The 22,709-nt window shown below is 42.0% G+C and overlaps 2 protein-coding genes across 2 annotated transcripts; both read left to right on the top strand.

The window, feature by feature from the left end:
- Positions 1-345: 345 nt before the first annotated feature.
- Positions 346-10,294, top strand: syt15 (synaptotagmin XV). Its single transcript, XM_050060137.1, has 8 exons — positions 346-484; positions 4,334-4,535; positions 6,592-6,737; positions 7,635-7,927; positions 8,039-8,206; positions 9,243-9,351; positions 9,472-9,654; positions 9,744-10,294. The coding sequence occupies exons 2-8, from the start codon at positions 4,402-4,404 to the stop codon at positions 9,881-9,883; spliced, it is 1,173 nt and encodes a 390-aa protein (XP_049916094.1). The 5' UTR covers positions 346-484; positions 4,334-4,401; the 3' UTR covers positions 9,884-10,294.
- Positions 10,295-11,732: 1,438 nt separating this feature from the next.
- nat9 (N-acetyltransferase 9 (GCN5-related, putative)) lies at positions 11,733-20,226 on the top strand. The gene is made up of 6 exons (XM_050060172.1): positions 11,733-11,931; positions 14,033-14,142; positions 16,009-16,149; positions 16,292-16,351; positions 19,276-19,370; positions 19,460-20,226. Exons 1-6 carry the CDS (start codon positions 11,855-11,857, stop codon positions 19,607-19,609), a joined length of 633 nt encoding a protein of 210 aa, XP_049916129.1. The 5' UTR covers positions 11,733-11,854; the 3' UTR covers positions 19,610-20,226.
- Positions 20,227-22,709: the final 2,483 nt, after the last annotated feature.

Genomic DNA, 22,709 nt, shown 5'->3' with positions numbered 1-22,709 from the left:
TTTCCATACAACTGTGTCTGGAGTGCTGCTGCGGCTGTGTGTGCTGCCGCTACACGCACTCCAGCGATGCATGTTGGTGATCCAGCGCTCGCTGAGGGCAGGAGGGCTGTGCATGTCCACGTTTTGGGCTTCAACTGACATCTGGTGGGTGTTGTTGGTGTTGAGGCGCTGCCACATGCGAGGGTGCAGCTGCTGCATCATCACTGAGTTCTGCTCAGAGTGTGTGTTGGTACTGGAGCTGCGTCTCAGGTCCATGCAGGTCCAGGCGGGGTCCCGCTTGTGCGGCGGCCCCGTCGCCATGACCACATCCATGGAGCTCTTAGAGAGGGAGAAAATGGGTGCTTGGTCATCCGCATCCTCTGCTCTCGCAACCAGAATTTCACTGGAGTAAGAGGCTGATTGAGTGACTGAATAGCAGACTGGCTGGTAGCTCTCAGACGCAGGACGCCCTGGCCTCGCCATGACAACAGCACCAACCTGCAAAGTAAGACACATCTTTGAGTGTTTCATTTCTTTTTATTCTTAAAGGATTACTTCACCCTCTAAACCAGTGGTTCCCAACTGGTCTTGTTGTCACTGTAAAGTTGCCAGGCGAGCAACAGAGATTCCAGAACTTCCATATAACAACCTGTAGTTTTTACTCTTTGGGTTTTGAACGAATTAAACAAACAAAATGTGAGATGTTAATTTGTGAACTTTAGAGGTGCTGGTGGGTGGTATTTTGTTAGCTTCGGACAGAGCCAGGATAGGGTTTTTTCCCCAGTTTCCAGTCTTTATGCTAAGCTAGGCTAACTGGCTACTGACTGTAGGTTCATATTTACCATACAGACATGACGAAATTGACCCTTCGCTATATCCCGCCCCTGGACGCAGACTGGCCAATCATAACGTAGCATCAGACCGGCTCAGACCAGGGTCTGACAACAACACAGCTGTGCTCCATTGACTCTAATGCAGTCGTTTCAGATTTCCTTCATTTTCAGGTTGGTTGTGTGGATTTGGAGCTAAATGTTGTGCCTGGGGCACGTCGTGTATTAATGATACTCGTTACCTGGAGAGGTTGGAAAAAGATATACGTTTCTTCCCTGTTCCAAAATCAAACCCTGAAAAGTGTAGGGTTAGCTAGCTAGCTACTGAAGATATAGCCTACTGAATGTATACACATGCTGCTTTTGCTTTTTAATGATTATAACAGTGAAACAAAGACTGACCCTGCTGTACAGGAACCAGTGAAGGGAAGCAGGGAACTTTGATCTGTGATCTGTAGCCTATAGTTCGGCTTTAGCTTCTAACTATCTTTGTCTTTTTAACCTGTTGTTGCTGCTGAGTCAGTTTGACATCCTGGATGTATCCTTCAAACACAGACTGTAGACCCCTCTGTCTGCTTCTCTCTGGAATCGCTGTTTCATTTTCCCAAAAATATGATAATATGTCTTCAGGGAGTGCAGTTAGTTACAATGTGGGCTCCATGTTTACTCTGACAGCTTGTCGGACCATCACAAAGGGGCGGGGCTTAGCGAAAGGTCAATTGATTTTCCTATCGAACTCTCAAGAAAGAAAATGAGCGTATTTGCCAAAACGTTGCGACCATTCCTTTAATCTTATCTTTGTTTCTGGCTCTGAAGCACACCCTCAACCCAGTCAGCACACACGCCCACACATTCACAGGCACTCCCAGATTAGCCTAATGGGATTACACAATCCAGATTATTTCATTATTGAGACAAATGTCGATTGATCAAGACAGTTAAAGAGAGCATTTGGCTGTAAGCTGACAAAAGACAAAGACGTAAAAAAGACAAAGAAAGATAGAGACAATGACAGTGAACGGTAGAGATTATAGAAGATCACACTGTTATCCTCCAACAAAGTCAGTGTGCATGTTGTATCTAATTTTATTCTTCATCCTTTTAACAATTAGATTGTACCAGTTCTATAATGAAAATATTATGAATCCATATTTATATCAAAACTACCTGTCAAATTGTCGACTCCACCTCTGTCCCAAACTGACCAGCAGGTTTTTGACCAAGATATTACTTTATGATGTGTTTATATGGGAAGAATAACCAGCCAATCAACCCACAGAACAAAAATACATTGCTGGTATTGCTAACAAAAATACAGAACAAAGTCAGATAAATTAGAAACATAACGTCTTACCTTTAAGTTCACACCTGTCCTGTTCGCCCTGCCACAGAGCAGGTAGTGCTAAATGGCGTCACTCCTTCCTCTCCTCATTCCTTCTGCTCTTCCTCCCTCGCCTCCTGAGAAAATCTTTCCAGCTGACCTCACGGCCTCAGACACACACTGCTGTGACTTCCCCTCAGCTCGATTTTCTCCTCTGTCTCTTTACTCATAACTGGAGCTCATGTGGAGCTGGCACCTGTGTGAAATTGAGGGTTTCTCTTTGTGAATATGTTGTGTCATCATGTGCACATATGCGTGTGTAAAGGAAAGAGGGCCATTACTCCACCTTTAGCTCTGAGGATTAACTGTCATCTCATTAGCTGCTGTCCAATCTGTGTACAGTCTGAGTGTGTGTGCGTGCGTGCATCGGTCAGTGGCTAATGAGCATTTTGATTCTGAGTTGAGATCAGATCAGTAATCAGAGCAGCCATATTACATGTCTATCAATATTAACGTGTACTATATGAAAATATCTTGGAAAGCTTGGGAGACAGTTTGCTTAACCTCATGGTGGCGCTAGAAGAAAAATCAGAGGTTCACCAAAGTTAGATGGATTCATCGTATGAACCGGATTTCATCACAATTCTTTAAACAGTTCGTCAGATATTTCAGTGTGGACCAAAGTGGTGCAACGACAGAAGGACGCTGCAGCCAGGTTAGCTGAAAATAAAATTAAGTGAAGAGACTGAAGAGGGATCAATGGTTGTGCAACTTTTAGCTCCTTTAAGGCAACATTAAAAGTATTAATACAACCGCAAACCACTATTTGCTATATAAAGATGTGACTGGAAACAGCCCCCACATTGCTTTCACCAAACCCACCAGACTCCATTTAAATAAACAGTAATTTTAGCGTGTATAGAACCAGCATGTTTTGACATCTTACTGGATAAGTAAGGGTTATTTTCAACCAGACCAGAGCTGGTGATTATTGGAGGAGTCGAAAGATGAACCAAGATGGCTTTTGTGAGTTTTGTTCTGTTTTTGGTCTGGTGGGTTTGGTGATGGCGAATATTTAGGCTGTATCTGAAAAATCAAAAAAGATCTCGCTCTTTAACCAAAGGTCTATCTCTGTAGATCGTTTTTGTTTAACCAGAAACAGCCCAAAATCGCTTTCAGCAAACCCACCAGACTCCATTCAAATAAACAGTAATTTTAGCGTGTATAGAGCCAGTATGTTTTCAGATCTAACTGAAGGGTTAATTTTAATCAAACCAGAGCTGCCGATTGTTGTAACCAGCGGAAAGACAAACCAAAACTGTTTTGTGAGTTTTATTTTGTTTCTGTGAATTTTAAATGAAGTGTGTGTTTTATGATAAAATTACTGTTTATTTAAATGGAGTCTGGTGGGTTTGGCGACGGCGATTTTCTAGGCTGTTTCTTGTTAAATAAAACTGATCTCACTCTTTAACACAAAGGTCTATCTCCATAAAACCTTTCCATGATGCTGATGATGCTGTCAATAACAATTTTGAGCCTGTCAGTGGCAAAAACAAACACTTTTGGTGGATGTACATTGACAGTGCACAATTGCCCCAAGTGGTTACACTGCAGCCTGTTTTGCTGCTGCCAGCTGCAGCGGTTTCGTTCAATACTGGACCAGTTTCAAAAACTGTCATTGCCTTTAGTCAGCCGGACACAAAATCATGAGAAAATGGGGTCCAGGTTGAAAATACTTAAGCTACCCTTTAAGTATGGATGTAAAACTGGTGGAATGACCCTTTAATGGAATGAATGAAAGCCAACAGCTGCCTAGAAGATCAAAATACAGTCAAGAATCTAAAAATCAACAGCATATTTTGCAAATGGTGAGCTGTAATGTGAACCATTTGTAATAATGTATAAAAACATCCTAAATGAGTGGTATGGTCCTTTAAAGAGAAACGAGTGTAGCAGAGATAACAGCATGAAGTGGTGAGAATCATCCAGCTGTGTCGCACTCTATCTGCTCACATACAGCGCACACTTCACCGCTGAACAGCTCCACTACAAGAAACTCTCACATTAATAACTAATGCTAATAAGTAGCTTCAGATAGTCAGACTGGGAAATAATCATGGCAGGTAAGCTGTAAACTGCGTCAGACTCGTACATCACACATTGTTTTTGGCTTGTGTACTTAATTAATGTTTGGTTTGTTCAGACCAGGAGTTACTGTTGTCTGTCGGTCTGTCTGTGGGTCTGCTGTTGCTGCTGCTGCTGCTGGGTCTGATGGCGTGCTATCTGTGGAGGAGGAAGAAGTCGAAGAAGGGTCGGAGTCAGTACGAGGAGCTGCTCTCCACAGTGCCTTCAGTACCAGCATGCTCTGCTCCGGTGATCCTGGTGTCACAGGGCTCCTGGGCCACGTCAGTACCATGACAGAAACACGCACTTAGTCCAATATAGGGTTTTTGTCTCTCTCTTTTTCTTGATATCCGTATTTTTAGAACATTTATTTGTATTTTTTTTTAGATAGATGATGATAGAGAGCTCACAGGAAAGAGACAGCGTTTGAAATGCAACAAAGCTCTCAAAACAGGGACGTCATGAATACATGGTTTGCATCTTGAAGGGATTGTTCGGATTTTTTGGAATAGGGTTGTGTGGGGTATTTATCCATAGAAAGTGTATTACATACTGTAGATGTCAGCCAGCATGCCCCCGGTGTGGAGAAGCAGACACCTGAAAGTCAGACAATGATTTCCAGCTGGAAAATGAAGCTGTTATAGCGCTCTCTTCAAAGCCAGACTCCACTGAGAAAAACAATGATTTAACATGGCTGAACACAGGAGATGCTGGTCTACTGCTGCCTCAATCAGGTAGCCTATGTGACTTTGGCATTTGAAAGGGTTAGTTTGGATTCACCAAAGTCACACAGTAACAGAAAATAACTAACTGATCGAGGCAGCGGTAGACCAGCAGCTCCTGCGTTCAGCAATGTTAAATCACTGTTTTTCTCAATGGAGTCTGGCTTTGAAGAGAGCAATGTAACGGCTTCATTTTCCAGCTGGTAGTCGTTGTCTGATGGTGAGATAAAACACTGAAAATAGAGCATGCAGTTAAACTGACACTGATTTTATGAAATGGGACTACTTTTAGGTGGCTGAAATGTTCAGCGAGCTAAAATGACAGTTTTTCTCAATGGAGTCTGGTGGCTTTTACGAGAGCGTAGATGGGGAACTAAAGCCGTTAGTCGTTTTCCTGCTGGAACAGGCTGTCGGATTTGGACTTGGCTTGGACTTTTTAGGTGGCTAAAATGCGTTTTTTTGCTGACCCCCAACCACAGCAGTACATTGCTCAGCCTCTGAGTTGGACTCCAGTCTGCTTCTCTAAACTGGGGGTGTGCCGACTGACATCTACTGTATATAGGGCCTAATACACCTAATACACTCAGTACGTTTACATGACACTTGAAAAAACCGAATTATTGCCTTAATCCGACTATAACTGGACAACTGAAGTGCATGTAAACGCGTTACTCCGACTAATATCGGAGTTCTCTAACTCCGATTAAGACACCCAGATAATGCGATTGGAATTCGATTTTCTCCAGCATGTATACGCCGTAATCGGAGATAAACTAGACAATGCATGTGCGTATGCTCCACATCCCCCGTGCTGGCGTATGACCCTGGAACAGACAAGACATGCTACTGTTGTAGCCCTCCAACAGCATACGGCGTTCTTGTCTGCCTCTTGAAATCACCATGACCACGAGGGATAGCGTGCACCTTATCTGCACAATCAGTAATGCGTACATTACGTACGAGATGAACAAAGCTGTACGATTATCCATCTTGCTGTTGTTCGAAAATGCCGGTCTGCCGCCTGACTCCAGTTGTTTATTATTAAGTGACATAATAGGTCAACTGGAAAGGGGGCTGTATTAACCCACTGAAACAACGCATATCGCCACCTAGTGTTGAGGAGGAGGACACGTTCCCGTCAGTAATTCGATTTTCTCAGTTGCTTGTAAACTGGGACAAGGACAGAAGTCCGATTAGACGCCGAAATCGAATTTTGAGCATAGCTCGATTAAGCTGTTCATGCAAACATACTGAATGACTATAGATAAGTACCCCATACAACCCCACTTCAAAATATCCAAACTATCTCTTTATACCCCTAAAACACCATGACGTCTTTCAAGAGTTTGATTTGTAGACTGCCAATATCCTGACTGCTTCAAAATACATAAAAACTACTAATGATTTTAAATCAGTCCTGGCTGAAAGAAGCAAAGCACGCTTTACTTATATAGCACATTTTAGACTTTACAGGAAGATAAAGATGCTAAACCAGCCGCGGCAGCAGTTTTCAAACACAAACAGGACTGAAGCAACAATAAAACAATCATTTGCAGTTTGTTGATAACATCACTGAACCTCTCAAATTAATAACATTTTTCTGTGTGTGAGACAGGCCCAGTGAGATCCCTTTCACTTTGCCTCCTCGCTTCACAACACAAAACCACGAGGACCTGAAAAATGAAGAGGAAGAGGAGGAGGAGATGAAGATGGAGGCACGGCGGGACATACTGGCCCATCGCGGGTCACTCTCAGTAAGGAGTAGGTCACTACTGCCTTTATTTGACAGCATGTAGAGATGTTTATGATTTAGTCCCTTTGAGTTTTGAAATTAAAGGCATTTGAAAGGATTCTACTGGTACCAACTAATGTGATCTATACTCTTCAAAGTAAGGGTTCTTTAAGGGTTCTTCCTGAGGGGCTGAAGTTGTAATCAGGAATCACTTACCTCCAAAGTACCCTTTTTGAAGAAAGGGTCCTTCAAGGGTTCTTTGTAAGACAAAAGCCCCGTCTCCACAAAACACTTTCAGTATGGTACCTTTGGAACCAACAGTAACCCTTCGTCCACAGAACAACTCAGCCCTGAGCAGAGTGACCGTCCTCTACTGACCAATCAGACTGCAGTGTTCACAGCTCCAACTTTTAGGACCAGATCTGTGTGCTAGGTACCAACAGAGGGGGGGGACCAAAAATGGGGACGGTACAGAACGGTTCCACAGGTACCATCCACAACTTTTCACTGTGGAAATGGGGGAAAAAAAAAGCGTACCGAACTGAACTGTACCATATCGTTCTGTGGACGATAAACAAGGTGCAGACTTCCATCTGTGTCACTGTAATGAGGAAATACAGTGAGTGCTGGACGGAGCAGTGAGTGACAACTATTTAAGAGTACTGTTTGTGGTGGAAACACTAGGGTCTAGGTACCATGTCTGAAGGGTTACTGTTGGTTCCAAAGGTACCATACTGAAAGTGTTTGGTGGAAATGAGGCTTAATGTGGAGGAAAAGGTGTGTGAAGGGTTCCAGGTGAAACCTTTTTAAAAGGTTCTACCTGGAACCAAGAAGGTTTCTCCTGTGGGGACAACCTGAAGAAGACTTTATGTTCTAGATAGTACCCGGAAAGAACACTTCCTATCTTGTTGTACTGTCTCCATCAGGATGGTACCCGGTGGGGACGGTGCTGGCTGGTCTCTACTCCGTTCCTCCTCTGAACGAGGTGGTGGCACCTCCTCCTGGCATGGCCACCCGCCTCTGCTTCTCTGTGGAGTACCGACACAGTGGCGAGCAGCTCATGGTCTCCTTGCTCCGCCTCGGCAACCTTCCTCCCCGTTTCCATGGCAACGTCACCCTGGTGGAGCTCCGGCTTCTCCCTGATGACCGAAGGCCCCGTCAGGTTAAGGCCAGAGGCACAGGGCCCGACCCGGAGTTCAATGACTGCTTCGTTTTCCAGGTGAGGACACGAACGTTAACACACACAGAAGCTGGAAAACATGATGCAGCTTTAGAGACAAAAAAAAACAAAACTTTGTGTCTGCTCTCACACACTCCCCCCCCCCCACAGGTGTCAGGTGTGTGTGTGCCTCAGAGCACTCTGAGCGTGTGTGTGCTGAGTGTGGAGCAAGACGGCAAACGGCACGCAGTGGGCAGGGTGCTGTTTCCTCTAGAGGGGGAGCTCGGTCAGGCTGGCAGGGTGCTCTGGAGGGACCTGGAGACGGAGGACGACACACAGGTACCAGTGGTGGAATTTGACTAAACACATTAACTCAAGTAAGTAAAGTAGAAGTACCTTGAGCAGTGCCGGCCTGCGGCACAGGCAGTATAGAGGAACGCTAAGGGCACTGTCATCCATAGGGGGCGCCTATGAGATATTAATAAATTCCCAACGTCTTTAAACGAAATGACAATAAAGTCCCAATGTCCTCAAATGAGACGACAATAAAGTCCCAATGTCCTCAAACGAGATATTAATAAAGTCCCAATGTCCTCAAACGAGACGACAATAAAGTCCCAATGTCCTCAAACGAGACGACAATAAAGTCCCAATGTCCTCAAACGAGATATTAATAAAGTCCCAATGTCTTCAAACGAGACGACAGTAAAGTCCCAATGTCTTCAAACGAGACGACAATAAAGTCCCAATGTCCTCAAACGAGATATTAATAAAGTACCAATGTCTTCAAACGAGACGATAATAAAGTCCCAATGTCTTCAAACAAGACGACAATAAAGTCCCAAGGTCCTCAAACGAGACGACAATAAAGTCCCAATGTCCTCAAACGAGATATTAATAAAGTCCCAATGTCTTCAAACGAGACGACAGTAAAGTCCCAATGTCCTCAAACGAGATATTAATAAAGTCCCAATGTCCTCAAACGAGACGATAATAAAGTCCCAATGTCTTCAAACAAGACGACAATAAAATCCCAATGTCCTCAAACAAGAAATTTGAACCCTATGATGCACCTATTCTTCTATTCTCAGCAGCATCAAATTAACACAACGTTAAGGATCTACAGCAGTAAAATGCAAGTAATGCCTTAAAGACCTCTGCCTCAGGACCTCAAAGTACGTCCTGGTGTTTACGGCACTAAGAGGTCAGAGATATAGCTGGGACAGAGACCATGAAGAGCCTTAAAAGTAGCCAGTAAAGTCTTAAAATCTATTCTAAATTATTTTATCATTCGTACTTATACTGAAACACACAGGACGTCTGCATGTGCACAAAGTTGGTCATGACAGCTCATCATCATTGTGATGTGTGTCAGTGTTCAGAGCTGGGTGACGTGCAGATCTCTCTCAGCTACAGTCCGTCTCTGCAGCGCCTCTCTGTGGTGGTTCTGAGGGCTCGAGGCCTGCAGCTGCTCACAGACGCAGGTAAGAGGTGTGTCAAGTAAAAAGCTTGTGGCTGTGTGTCTGCGTCAGCCCTGTTCAGCTGACATCTTCACACGAGTGACTCTGCAAGTCATGGTCATACAGCGTCTGTGTGTTTCCTAGGTGTGTGTGTCCAGGTGAGCTTACAGATACACACACAGGTGGTGAAGCTTAAACGCAGCTGTGTGGTGAAAAGTGAACACAGCCCGTATTTCGACCACAGGATGACCTTTAAACTGCGCTCGCAGCACCTGGACGAGGCCTGTCTTAGATTTGAGCTGCAGCAGCCAAACGACGTCCGCTCAGGTGAGAGGCTCAGCTTCATACGCACGTTGTCTCCATCAGATCAGCTGTGTATTCACCTTTGCTCTGCTCTGTCTTTATTGTTCTCGCAGAACCTCCGGCCCTGCTGGGAGTGCTGGTGTTGGGCCCCTTCATGTACGCGAGGGGCCTGCAGCTGCAGCACTGGATGGACATGGTCAACACACCACAGGAGCCGGTGGAGCTGTGGCACGGACTGGGCAGGCCCACTTAACACACAATATTACACATGTGATGTACATACACAGAGCTTTACACAATAAACTCATCCAGGTTCAATAGAGGAACTGAATCAGGAATTTGGGGATTTTACAAACAGCAGTATTTTTATACTGTAGCATTACTTCTTTTACTTGAGTAAACCACTTTTATCTACATTTAAACATCTCTCTCCATGTCTCTCTTTATGTCTCATTTTGTCATATAGATAACTGTAATTTTATTACATTGATCTGTTCTGTACACATGACATCTGTCGCATGTCCTGGGAGAGAGATCCCTCCTCAGTTGCTCTTCCTGAGATTTCTCCCATTTTTCCCCTTAAACAGGTTAATCAATCTAACTCCAAAATGGGCCCAACCTAGGAGAAATTACAGTAGTAGTTCTTCATAGTTTTGATTGGTTCTAATACCCTCCTGCATCATATGTTAAAAGTGTATCTTCATATATTCAAGGTCAAAAGCAGATGATGGGTGTATCAGCATCTAAACTGGGTATAAATTATTATGTATATATTTAGTATCTATAACATCATCATTTAGCAACTTTCTAACTCTGTTCTATTCTGTTCTATTAACGTATTCTATCAGCATCTTTACTCTTATCGTCTTATTTTTTCCATTTACTTAAAACAATTTATTCATTTTCATTTCATTATCCTGTTGGGGGTCACAGGGGGCTGGAGCCTATCCCAGCTGACACTGGGTGAGAGGCAGGGTACACCCTGGACAGGTCACCAGACTATCACAGGGCTGAGACATAGAGACAGACAACCATTCACACTCACATTCACACCTACGGACAATTTAGAGTCACCAATTAACCTGCATGTCTTTGGACTGTGGGAGGAAGCTGGAGTACCTGGAGGAAACCCACACTGACATGGGGAGAACATGCAAAGTTTGCAAAGTTTTTTCAATTTATTTTCAATTTTCATTATTTAAAATTAAATTACAGAACATAATACAGATTCAGTGGATAGCTTACAAATACAGCAATAACAAAAGAACCAGAGTTAAATCACATTAGACAAAAATATTATAACACATACAGATATTAAGTGCCTTGTTAACCTTTTTGATAGTCGAATTAGAGAGTAGTTTCACATGTTGCTCAACATTCTTGAAGAGAACAACAAAATAAGTTTATTTTTTAATTGCCAAATATTTTTTATGATTAAAACATGTTACCAACATCATGACTGGATTTATTCTTTTTTTTTTTTAAATTGTCTTCTTTCAAAGACAATAAACAAAACAATAAAGGCACAAAATAGAATAAATTACGCAGAATACACTTTGAATTAACCATAAATTAATCATTAATGAACATAATGTAAACAGAAATTAAAAGATAAATATATTTATTCATTACCGATTAATCTACAGAGGTCTTTTAATAATAATAATAATAATAATAATAATGCATTTTATTTATAGGTGCCTTTCAGAACACTCAAGGACACCTTAAAAAGCAGCCATTGATCATAAAATCCAACAATTCAGTAATAAAAGTTAATATAATGACTAGAAAAAATCATAAAATCACAATTGTAGATATATTATTTTGCACATTTGGAGTTTATTAATTTAAGGGACTTAGTGTAAAGTTGAATTTTATTACAGTAGCCACTAAAGATGGTGGGATTTTAATAAATTAAGCTTAAAAAATGGCTAAATAAGTAAAATACTGATCATCAGGTCCATTTTTTATTTATTTTTTTTTAATTTTTTTGTAGTAGTCGATGGAGCTTGGTATTTGAAGAACGCTGTTCTCATCTTGGATACTGTTGATCGGTCTGTTGTCCAGCAGGCGGCGACTTCCGCCTTTACTTGAGTGAGCGCAGGCGCAGTTTGAACCCCGGAAGTAAAGGACGTGAACATCATGGACGTGGAGCCACAAGGTGTGAGGCTGTGTTAAAACTTCTCGTTAGTCATATCGGTAGTTTAAATGTGGTTTTAACATCATGAAGATAAACGAGAACACTTTGCTGGAGGGACACAGAGTCGTGTTGGTGCCTTACAATGCAGAGCACGTGCCCAGGTAACGATAATAACCAATATCTGTTAGAAACACTGTATTTACTCATCCAGTTTGTCTCTTTTATAATATATATCTATTTTATTCTTTCATATTGTTCCTCTGCTCATGTCTTCTTGTTAGGAAGACGTAATTATTTTACCTCAGTGTATAAAATATGGCTGATTTGGATCTTAAATATAGCGCTAATTTGTATTTGACAAAATTAATTTTCGATATTTCAGACTGGCCTGTGGTGGTTGAAAGTAACTAAATATATTTCTTCTAGTACTATACTAAAGTACAAATCTGAGGTACTGGTACTTCTATTTTGCTTCTACATTTTGGAGCCAACTACAGTACTTTTTACTCCATTACATTTATGAGATTAGTTACTAATAATTTTTCAGAATTAGATTATTAATACAAAATAAATCAGGTAAACAAGGCTTTGGTGTATTGGTGTTTAACATACACATAGTAAGAGATAAATAATAAGATAAAATAAAAAGTATTGCAAAATCAAAAGATATAAATAAAGGATAGAAAAAAGGTATTAATAAATAAAAATATGTCTTAAAAAAACCCTATGAAAATAGGTGAACGAATGAATGAACTATTGGTACTTAATTTTAAACCTGTGTACTTTTACGAAATTAATATTTTGAATGCAGGATTTTTATGTGTAACTGAGTATTTTTACACATTGGTGTCACTACTTTTACCTAAGTAAAAGACTTTTTTCACTACTGAATTCAAAAGGAATAAGAATAAAATAAAAACAAAAATATTATACAGTCTAACTATTTAAACTGCAATAACTGTACTGTAGTACAAGTTAGACAGGTTTAGAATAATAAAAAAGTGTAAATAAAGACAGAAACTAGAAAGTAAGACACCCTGCCTCCAGGCTAACTGTCTATCTGAAGTTTGACTCTTTGTTTTTTATTTTTGTCTTTTATTTAATCAGGTAAGTCCCGTTTAGATCAATGATCTGTTTTAACTGGCCAAGACAGCATGGACAAAAAGTTATGGCCAAACACCCACACAATAAAAAACATAAAAGATGTATTTATAAGTATTTGGTCTCGTCAGGTATAAACAAGTGAAATCGCATTTTCCTCTGACTTCACACACATTAAACAGATTTGAAAAAACTATAAAAGTTTGAAATCTGTTTTTGGATTCTAGTTGTTAATCTGCAATCTGAATTTCAATATAAAACATCAAATTTGAGTTAAAAAAAAACCCTTTCTTTGAGAAATACAAAAAAAGAGTTGCCAGTCATCTCAACACACGATATATTTAGTAGCTGTTGTGGAGCTTTCAGTCGCATCACACAACCTTCATCAGCAGATGGAGTTTCCTAAGGTGTCATAAAGATGTTAAGATGTCCATTAGTCTGAACCTTTCAAAACTTCCTGCCCACTGTGGCTTAAAAGTTGACACTAAATGGTAAAGACTGATCTCAATTTTTGTCTAAATTAAAAAGTCTAAAAATACTGAAATTATGTCGCACACAATCAAGAAGTGGACATACTTTTCATACTTTGACAGTTTGACAGTCTGCAAGGTCACATTTCAGTCGGTGTAGAGGGTCAATAATCAGCCCTACGTTTGAGGAGTGTAACCCAAGTGTGTGTTGACCTTTTACTAGGTTATGAGCTCTAGACAAAAATGAATAAAGAAATAGTCCCCTTTTTACAAATGTGAAACGAGATTTTAAAAACCTTCACATTCTTAAAAGGGTGGTTCTGATTTTGTGAATTTGAGTTGTATATGGTGCTTATCTATAGTCATTGTACTACATACAATAAATGGTGGTCGACACTCCCCTAGTTTGGAGAAGCAGGCTGGAGTACTGACACAGAAGCTAAGCAGTGTACTGCTGTGGATGGGGGCAACAGCAGAATTTATTTTCGTCACCGTGATCACATGACTATGAATAATTACTTCACACAACCCCACTTCAAAGAAACCCCAACTCTGGCTTCGATATGATATCTAGCACGCGACAGTTTCTTGTGTGGTGTAACAATCACCTGAGGAATGTTTTCCTTTATGTTTCTGTCAGTCAGGAACCAACTTCAGTCCTGTACCTGTCCTTTATATCCACCTGTTTCAGGTATCATGAGTGGATGAAGTCTCCTGAGCTGCAGCAGCTGACCGCCTCAGAGCCGCTGACCCTGGAACAGGAGTACGACATGCAAAAGAGCTGGAGGGAAGATGATGACAGTAAGGGGTCATCTGCCTGTGCTCACACATGATAAGACTTTGAGCCCTCATTAATGCTCTAAAGAGATGTCTTTATTGCTTCAGATTCACAGTGACTGTTTATTTTATATAGCTTCTAAAATCAACATATTTTTTACACATCCAGACCGTCATCTGTCAGATTTTTTTGCTTGTTGCTTTTGTAAATACCTGAAAAAAGATCACACCACCCTGAGGTCATGCACAAGTCGATTATTTAAACTTTATTACAAAGAAAAAGCTGTGTCATTAATATTTTTTTGCTCAAATATCGTTAGTTCAGGCAGGACACAATGTCAAGCTCAGCTCACATCCCAGCTACATCAGCTGATTAAGCAGCTGATTGATGGAAGGGAGTCAGCTGATAGATCACATGATTCCTTTCTATGCAACCAATCGCTGAATCTCATTCAGGGCGCCCTATTTAAACTGCTCTGGCCTGTCCACTGTTGCTGCTTCCTCTGCCAGCTGCTTTGCAACCGGCCTCCACCCCAGCTCCTCCTTTTCATGCTGTGTCTAACTTATCAATGTAATTTCTGTTTGTCATTGTTACTGCTCTGTTCTGTTCCCGGGGGTCTTTGCTGCTGCTCTCCCTGCCTTATGGCTTTCCATGTGGGCGCATGGAAGGGCAGGGAGGTTTGCTCTCTCTGCTTCAGGCTTTCCTCATTTGCAGATGGAAGGGCAGAGAGGTTTGCTCTCTCTTCCTTAAGGGGGATTTATACTTCTGCGGTGGTGTGTCTGTGTCACTCTGCAGTTACACCTCCAAAACACCAGTCGGCGGCAGGGTGTCTGTGAAGTAAAGTTTAGTTGATTCAAAACACATATTAAACACACATTAAACATGGCTTAATAGAGACAGTTTCAAACACAAGTACACAAATCAGCTTCACTATAACTCGCAGCATTCACAGACAAACACTTGTCTTTATCTGGACACATTTTCCCCACAAATACAACATGCTAATGTTTTTAGCACAAGCCTATGACATTTTGCATTGTATAAATTAGCCTAGCAGCTAGTGGACTTTTTCTTCTTCTCATATGAAGCCAGGGACAACAGCAACATTTAACAAAGGTAACGTTACAAAATTCAGCTCCATTACAACTCACAAGGTTCACTGACAAAACAACTGTCTTATACTAAACACGTTTTCCAAACAAATACAACATGCTAACGTTATTAGCACAAGCCTATGGCATTTTACATTGTATAAATTAGCTTAGCGACAGGGGGAGATTTCCTCTGCTCATATGAAGCCAGGATAAATCACACACAAGACTTAAAATGCTATTTTTGGGGAGGCTTTATTGTCTTCACAATTTATTGTTTCTTATCTGTGAAATTAAAGTAAATAAAAGCTTTGTTTCCACTCAGGGAAATGGTGTCAGCTCACAGAAACAGACAGGAGGTCTGTGTCGCTGCGACGTGTGGTTACATTTCTGGGGAGGTGCACGTCAGGCTACAGCGTAGGCTCTTTGTAGAGGCAGAGCCTATGGTGTAGGTACAGTGTCGATTTGACCCAGAAGTATACATTTTGCCTTAGGCTTTCCTTATATGCACGTGGAAGGGCAGGGAGGGTTGCTTTCCCTGCCTTTGGCTTTTCACGAAGGCATGTGGAAGAGGCTTTCTGTGTAGGCTGGAGGAACGGCAGATCAGCCCTAGAACAGAGCCATACCACCAAATATAATACTGCAAATGGAAATAAAGTTTTCTTTGACTAAAGTGGTCCTGACTGAACTACTCTAGTAAATAACTGAAAAGAAATCACACCACCCTAAAATGTTAATATTGTATAAAATCGAAAAACACTGTTTTATTAATATATTTTTTTAATTCTGTCTTTCCAGAGTGCACGTTCATTATCTTGGACAAGAAGCAGTGGGCGGACAGCAGTGTAGACCAAGAGCAGTGCATGGTGGGAGATGTCAACATCTTCCTGACTGACCCCACAGACCCGTCCCTGGCTGAGCTGGAGATCATGATAGCAGGTGAAGACCAATGTGTTATTCAAAAGCAAAGACTTACCAAGCTTCTGAAATCAACCTGCTCTTTAGTTTTGACATGTTAACCATTCCCTGCATTTATCTCTCCAGTGTGACACCATATTCATGCAGTAGTTGTGTTTTACAGAACCCAGTTACAGAGGAAGAGGCATCGGGAAGGAGGTGACCTGCATGATGATGAGCTACGGTGAGCAGCTTTGACAGTCTGTCAGGAGGCTTGTTAACACGTTAAACTGACCAAATGTGTTGTTATTTACAGCAGGGAGACAGAAAGAGAGAAGATCAACGCAAATGTGTAGACTTTGAACATTTCTGATTTTGGTAGGCGTGTTGCCTGATCGCAGACGTCATGAATCGCTGCCCAGTTTTCTATTTTATTCTTTTATTTAACCAGGAAGTCCCACTGAGACTGAAAATCTCTTTGACAAGAGAAACCTGTCCAAGGTAGCAGATGTATTTACATTTAAGCTATCAAATACGCCCGACCCAGCATGAATAAAATGTTTATCAAACTGACTGACCACGGCAGCTGTGTCCTGGAGTTCATCTGAGCCAACTAGAATTTGGTCCGGGAGGCTTGAGGCAATATGTGTACCAGATAATGTTTCAATTGATTTCCAGAATTTTGAGGGGTTATTTAGGTTCTCTGTAACTGACCTCAGATAAAACTCTGATTTGGACTTTCTAATCATAAAGATTCCTTAGGGTTCTAAATGTAGTCCAGGCTGCAGAGGAGAAAATCTATCTTGGGCCCAAGATTTATTTCTTAAACGAAGCAGTTCTGAGAATGAAGGACTGTCCCTACCACTGACCTGACACTTCTTAATGATACTATTTTTCAGCAGTTCAAGTTGGTCTTGTGTTGTGCTCGTTATCAGCTGTTTTCCTGGTTGGAAAAACGAACGCAGCAAACATGCCAAAAAATTGCCATGAAAATGGTGACAACAGTGGACGAGACTGACGCAGATTCTTATCAGTCGTTTAACAGAAATAACAACTCTTAAAGCTATGGTCTGCCTTTAGAAAGAAGATGAGAAAGATTTGAAAAAAGCATCCCCCCCATACACACACACACACACCCCTCCCTCTGTGCTCCATGATCCCTCCCCTCCGAGCTTGTGTCCCCCTCCCCTCGGAGCCTCCTAACGACACACCTCCTTTTCTGCTCATGTCGAGCAGATTTTGTGTGTAGTCGGCAGGACATTATCGACATCGGCTGGAAGTGCAAGGTTGACATCACGAGAGGCTTTCAAAAGGCACACAACATCCCGGACGCCATCGGCAGACCTGCGGAGTCACTGTGGATCTGCTGCCCGAGTAAGCGGCGCAGACGTCGGAGGGAATGAAGGCAGAAGCGCAGGCGCCGCTCGGGGATATTGCCTAGGCTAAAGAAGTACTCACACTCCGTCACTGCCGAGCATCTTCCTGACAAATGCCAGATCTATTTCGAACAAAATGGACGAACTGGAGCTATTGATTGTCTCTAACCGCTACGTACAGACCTGTGGCATTATGATCGTAACGGAAAGTTGCCTTCACCCGCTCATACCCGATGCTGTGGTGCAGCTAGCGGGCCGCACTAGCCACCGGCAGGACAGAAACATCGAGTCCAGTAAGAGGAAAGGAGGGGGGCTCTGTGTTTATCTCCGTAACAACTGGTGTAACAACAGCAGGATCATTGCTCACCATTGTTGTCCAGACCTTGAGGCTCTCTCAATATCCTGCAGATCATTCGACCTTCCCCGGGAACTGAGTGTTGTCACCGTCTCAGTTGTCTACATATCATCGGATGCTAATGTTAGCATTGCTCTTAGTAGCTTAGCAACCATTGTAAACAAACTGCAGCGTGCCCATCCCGAGGGCCTTACAAACTGCTCGTTTGAGCAAGGAGTAACTCCCATGCGGACCGGATGGCTGTGATTGGTCAATTTCTTTGCAGGCCTGCAGCTGCCAGAGAGAATGGAGTTTTTTGGTTCCGTTTGCTCTTCACATTGTGTAGCTAGCACCATTGGGCCATAACCACCATCTAAATGATGTTAATAATAATGATCAATCTTTAGACCATAGCTTTAAATCATTATATTTGTTTGTCAGGAAGGGAAGAGGGTAACATCTGTATTTTTCAGCCTGGACCCTGTTTTCCCATGTTTTTGTGTCAAAGTGTCTAATGGTGAACAACTTTTTGAAACTGGTCCATTACTTAGTGAGAGTGCTGCAGCCAGCAGCCGCCAAACGGGCTGCAATGTAAAGTTATTGGTGGGCAATAACGCAAAGTCAACATAGATAGTGTTTGTTTTTGCCACTGACAGGCTCAGATTATTATTGTAAGTATCTGACAACAGTATGGAAAGGATCCCGACAGAGATAGACCTTTATGTTAAATAGTGAGATCCTTTTTGTTTAACCAGAAACAGCCCCAAAATCACAATCGCCAAACCCACCAGACTCCATTTAAATAAACAGTAATTTTATAATCATAAAACACACTTCATTCAAAGTCGACAGAAACTAAATAAAACTCACAAACACCAGTTTGATTGGAAAAAAGCCTTAATTAGCCCAGTTAGATGTGAAAAGATACTGGCTGTATGCACGCTAAAATTACTGTTTATTTAAATGGAGTCTAGTGGATTTGGTGAAATTGATTTTGGGGCTGTTTCTGCTTAACAAAAAGGACCCCACTCTTTAACAAAAAGGTCTATCTCTGTAGGGATCCTTTACAAAATGTTGTCAGACACAGAATAATAACCTGAGCCTGTCAGTGGCAAAAACAAGCAAAATCATTGGATGTACACTGACGGTGCACAAATGCCCCGAGTGATTACAGTGCAGGCTGTTTTCACTGATGCCGGCTGCTGCAGTCTCACTTAATACTGGACCAATTTTAAAAACTGTTGTCTCCATCAAAATCATGGGAAAAATTGGGAGCAACTTGTTAATTTTTTTCAACAAACAAAAGGTGATGGAAAGATGCAGAAAAAATGTTTTTATTGGGTTTTAAATCACATGATGGAGAGCTTCTGCTGCAGTGTCCTGCCACTACTGTGGAGTAAACAATTTGTGAGTGATAGTGTGTGAATGATAGTGATGATCAGTGTTGACTTCCACCAGGAGTCGCCAAACTTGGGGTCAAAAAGTTTGAAGTGAAAATTGGACTGGACAACGAGGTCAGCATCGCCATGTTCAAGAAACTCCACTTCCAGGAGGTAAAACGATCACATGATCTCATTGTGTGAGATATCCATGTAACATTTTATATAAGTGAATCTAACCATCGGCCTCGTGTCTGTTGCAGGTGTCGGTGTGTAAAGTGTTCAAGGAGGTGACCCTCGAGATGACGGTGGATGAGTCTGTCCGGACGAGGCTGCTGGACGACACGGCCGACATGAAGGAGAGAGACTACAGACAGGCCTGCAGCGACAGACAGAAACTGGTTTCACAGTGAAGTGAGCTGCACTCACACATCCCAAAGACTCACAGCGGTGGTGGAGGTCATTTTGCACACTGATGAGCGAAATCTGAGCTGACACCTGGTGTGTGTTTAGACTTTTCAGACTTTTACACACATCTGCAGAGATGGGAAGGACATTTACTCTGTTAAAAGCACCGTTTTGTGGTACTGGTGCTTTATGTAAGTATTTTAAATGAGGGATGTATTCCACCTTTTAGTGGGGAATATTCTACCTTTTATGTTAATAGATTCATCTGATGCATGGAATGGTCATGGCATACCACACCACAAATCAGACTATAAATCACAAGCTTGGATCTAAGTGACTGAGCGTCGGTCCAATTGTCATAAAACTTGTAATCTGTAGCACAGGTGTTGGAAACTGTCAAAGGTCTTGAATCGTCCGTGTTGAATTACCTTGGAATCAGCACTGTCACCCATGTTCCTTGATTTCTTCTTCTATGGTCCCGTTTAATGTCTCGTTTATTCCTCTGTGATCTGAAAAAAATGAAACTGCTTTTTCTCACAATCAGGACTTTTACTTGAATACATCGGTACAATTTACTGTTTGTACTTTTACTTGAGTAAAAAATCTGACCATAAAAATTCTACTTGTTTCTGTGTTGCAACTTTTTCTAAATGTGTCCCATCACTGCACAGATTAAACAAACAGGATATAACATGTTATTAGTGAGCTCTAGATGTACTGGAAGGCAAATTTTTTAGATCTTGGGGGGGGGGGGGGGAAGAAAAAAAGCAAAACCGGTTGTTTCCCCGTTTCCATTTTTTAAGCTAAGCTAAGCTAACAGCTACTGGCTGTAGCTCCATATTTCATATTTAACATACAGATATGAGAGTGGTATCAGTCTTCCTAAATTGGCAAGAAAGTAAATTCCTGGAGGCGCCTTTGTTTCAAAACCCCCGCTCCCACAAAACACTTTCAGTATGGTACCTTTGGAACCAACAGTAACCCTTCAGACATGGTACCTAGACCCTAGTGTTTCCACCGCAAACAGTACTCTTAAATATGGGCGGGGTTATTGTCACTCACTGCTCCGTCCAGCACTCACTGTATTTCCTCCTTTATCAGTCTGCACCTCGTTTATCGTCCACAGAACGGTATGGTACAGTTCAGTTCGGTACGCTTTTCTGTTTCCACTGTGAAAAGTTGTGGATGGTACCAATGGAACCGTTCTGTACTGTCCCCATTTTTGGTCCCCCCTCTGTTGGGGTACCTAGCACACAGATCTGGTACTAAAAGGTGGAGCTGTGAACACTGCAGTCTGATTGGTCAGTAGAGGACGGTCACTCTGCTCAGGGCTGAGTTGTTCTGTGGACAAAGGGTTACTGTTGGTTCCAAAGGTACCATACCGAAAACGTTTGGTGGAAATGGGGCTTTTCTCTTACAAAGAACCCTTGAAGGACCCTTCCACAGATGGAAGTCTGCACCTCGTTTATCGTCCACAGAACGAGGCTGCATGTCGACATTTTCAGAACAAAATAAAACAGGTTGCAGTGAGAGTCTCTCTCCATGGGATATTTAAAAATAGCAGGTTTGTGCATTTAGTCCTTCTCAGGCAAGCTCAGGGGTTTAGTGTTGCTGGAGCCCACAGGAACGATGCTCTGCGACACTTTTTTATTTCTCTGAGTGAGGATTAGAATAAATACAGTTCACATAACCCGGTCAAAATTAATATATAAACACTTGAAGATCCACTCATCACTAAAATTGTATGTCATATAAAAACTAAAGTGATGGTCAAACATCCTTTCATTTTATAGTTACAGTTTACTAATAAAACTCTCCACAGTATGAACAGTGGTTACATGAGCCTCAAAACCAGCCACAACTCAGCCCTGAGCAGAGTGACCGTCCTCTATTGACCAATCAGACTGCAGTGTTCACAGCTCCACCTTTTAGTACCAGATCTGTGTGCTAGGTACCCCAACAGAGGGGGGACCAAACATGGGGACGGTACGGAACGGTTCTATTGGTACCATCCACAACTTTTCACAGTGGAAACAGGAAAAAAAAGGGTACCGAATTGTACTGGACTGCTCAGTGGAAATGGGGCTATAATGTCAAACAATTCCTTTAAGATTGAAAAGCACACTGCGTCTTCTTCAACAACAGCAGTCTAATGGCGTTTAATGGAGTACAGTTGGTTTAAATATCCAGACTTACTGCTTTTCTCTGAAGCATTGGCAGCGGACTCTGATGGTTAGAGAGAGAGAAATGAAAGACGAAGGACAGAAACATCCGGTGGTTTTTAATGTCTGTTTCTAGTGGAAGTGGTTAATTAAATTTCAGGTCGCATCCAGTTGAACTCATCAATTGAAACCATAAAAGCTCAAGATTCTGCCTGTGTAAACCATCTTAACACCCTTATATCCCAGCGACTGCAGGCACTTACTCTGTAGCAGCAATATAAACAGTAAAACCTTTCAAAATATAAAGGTTAAAGGCGAGTTTGGGCTCAATATCATTAATTTTGACTTTTGGTAGTGAACACCAAACCCTTAACCTCCAGATGAGACAATTAAATTAAAAAGCTGAAAGAACCATTTAATTTAAAATGTCATTTTTTTGTTTACAAAAACCCAGGATGTTTGTTAAGTGCAGGATAAATCATGAAGGAAACAGAAGCATTTCCATTCTCTGGTGCACAGCCAGTAATGACTGAGGCCTAATCGGAGTGAAACGCATCTTTTGTACATTACAACCAACATATTTATCTCATGTTCATCCTAATTGCCGCGTTAGTCTGCTGCATCTCTCATAATTTTCTCCTTCACAACCGGAAGGCTGGTGGTTGAGCTTTCATTTTGAACCACACGGCTCAAACAACAACAACTCTCACTTGTTTTATCCGCTGAAAAACCTTAGTGTGCTATTTCCTCCTGTTCCAGGCAAGTACTTTCTTTCTTTCTTTCTTTCATCCATCCATCCATCCATCCATCCTCATCTGCTTATTCTGGGCCGGGTCTTCAGGGCAGCAAGCCAAGCAAAGCACCCCAGACGTCCCTCTCCCCAGCAACGCTTTCCAGCTCCTCCTGGGGGACCCCAAGGTCTGAACCACCTCAACTGACCCAT

Source organism: Epinephelus moara, chromosome 13 (assembly GCF_006386435.1).
Source record: "Epinephelus moara isolate mb chromosome 13, YSFRI_EMoa_1.0, whole genome shotgun sequence".
NCBI lineage: Eukaryota > Metazoa > Chordata > Actinopteri > Perciformes > Serranidae > Epinephelus > Epinephelus moara.
The sequence above is the reverse complement of the archived record's forward strand: the minus strand, read 5'-3'. Positions and strand labels throughout refer to the sequence as shown.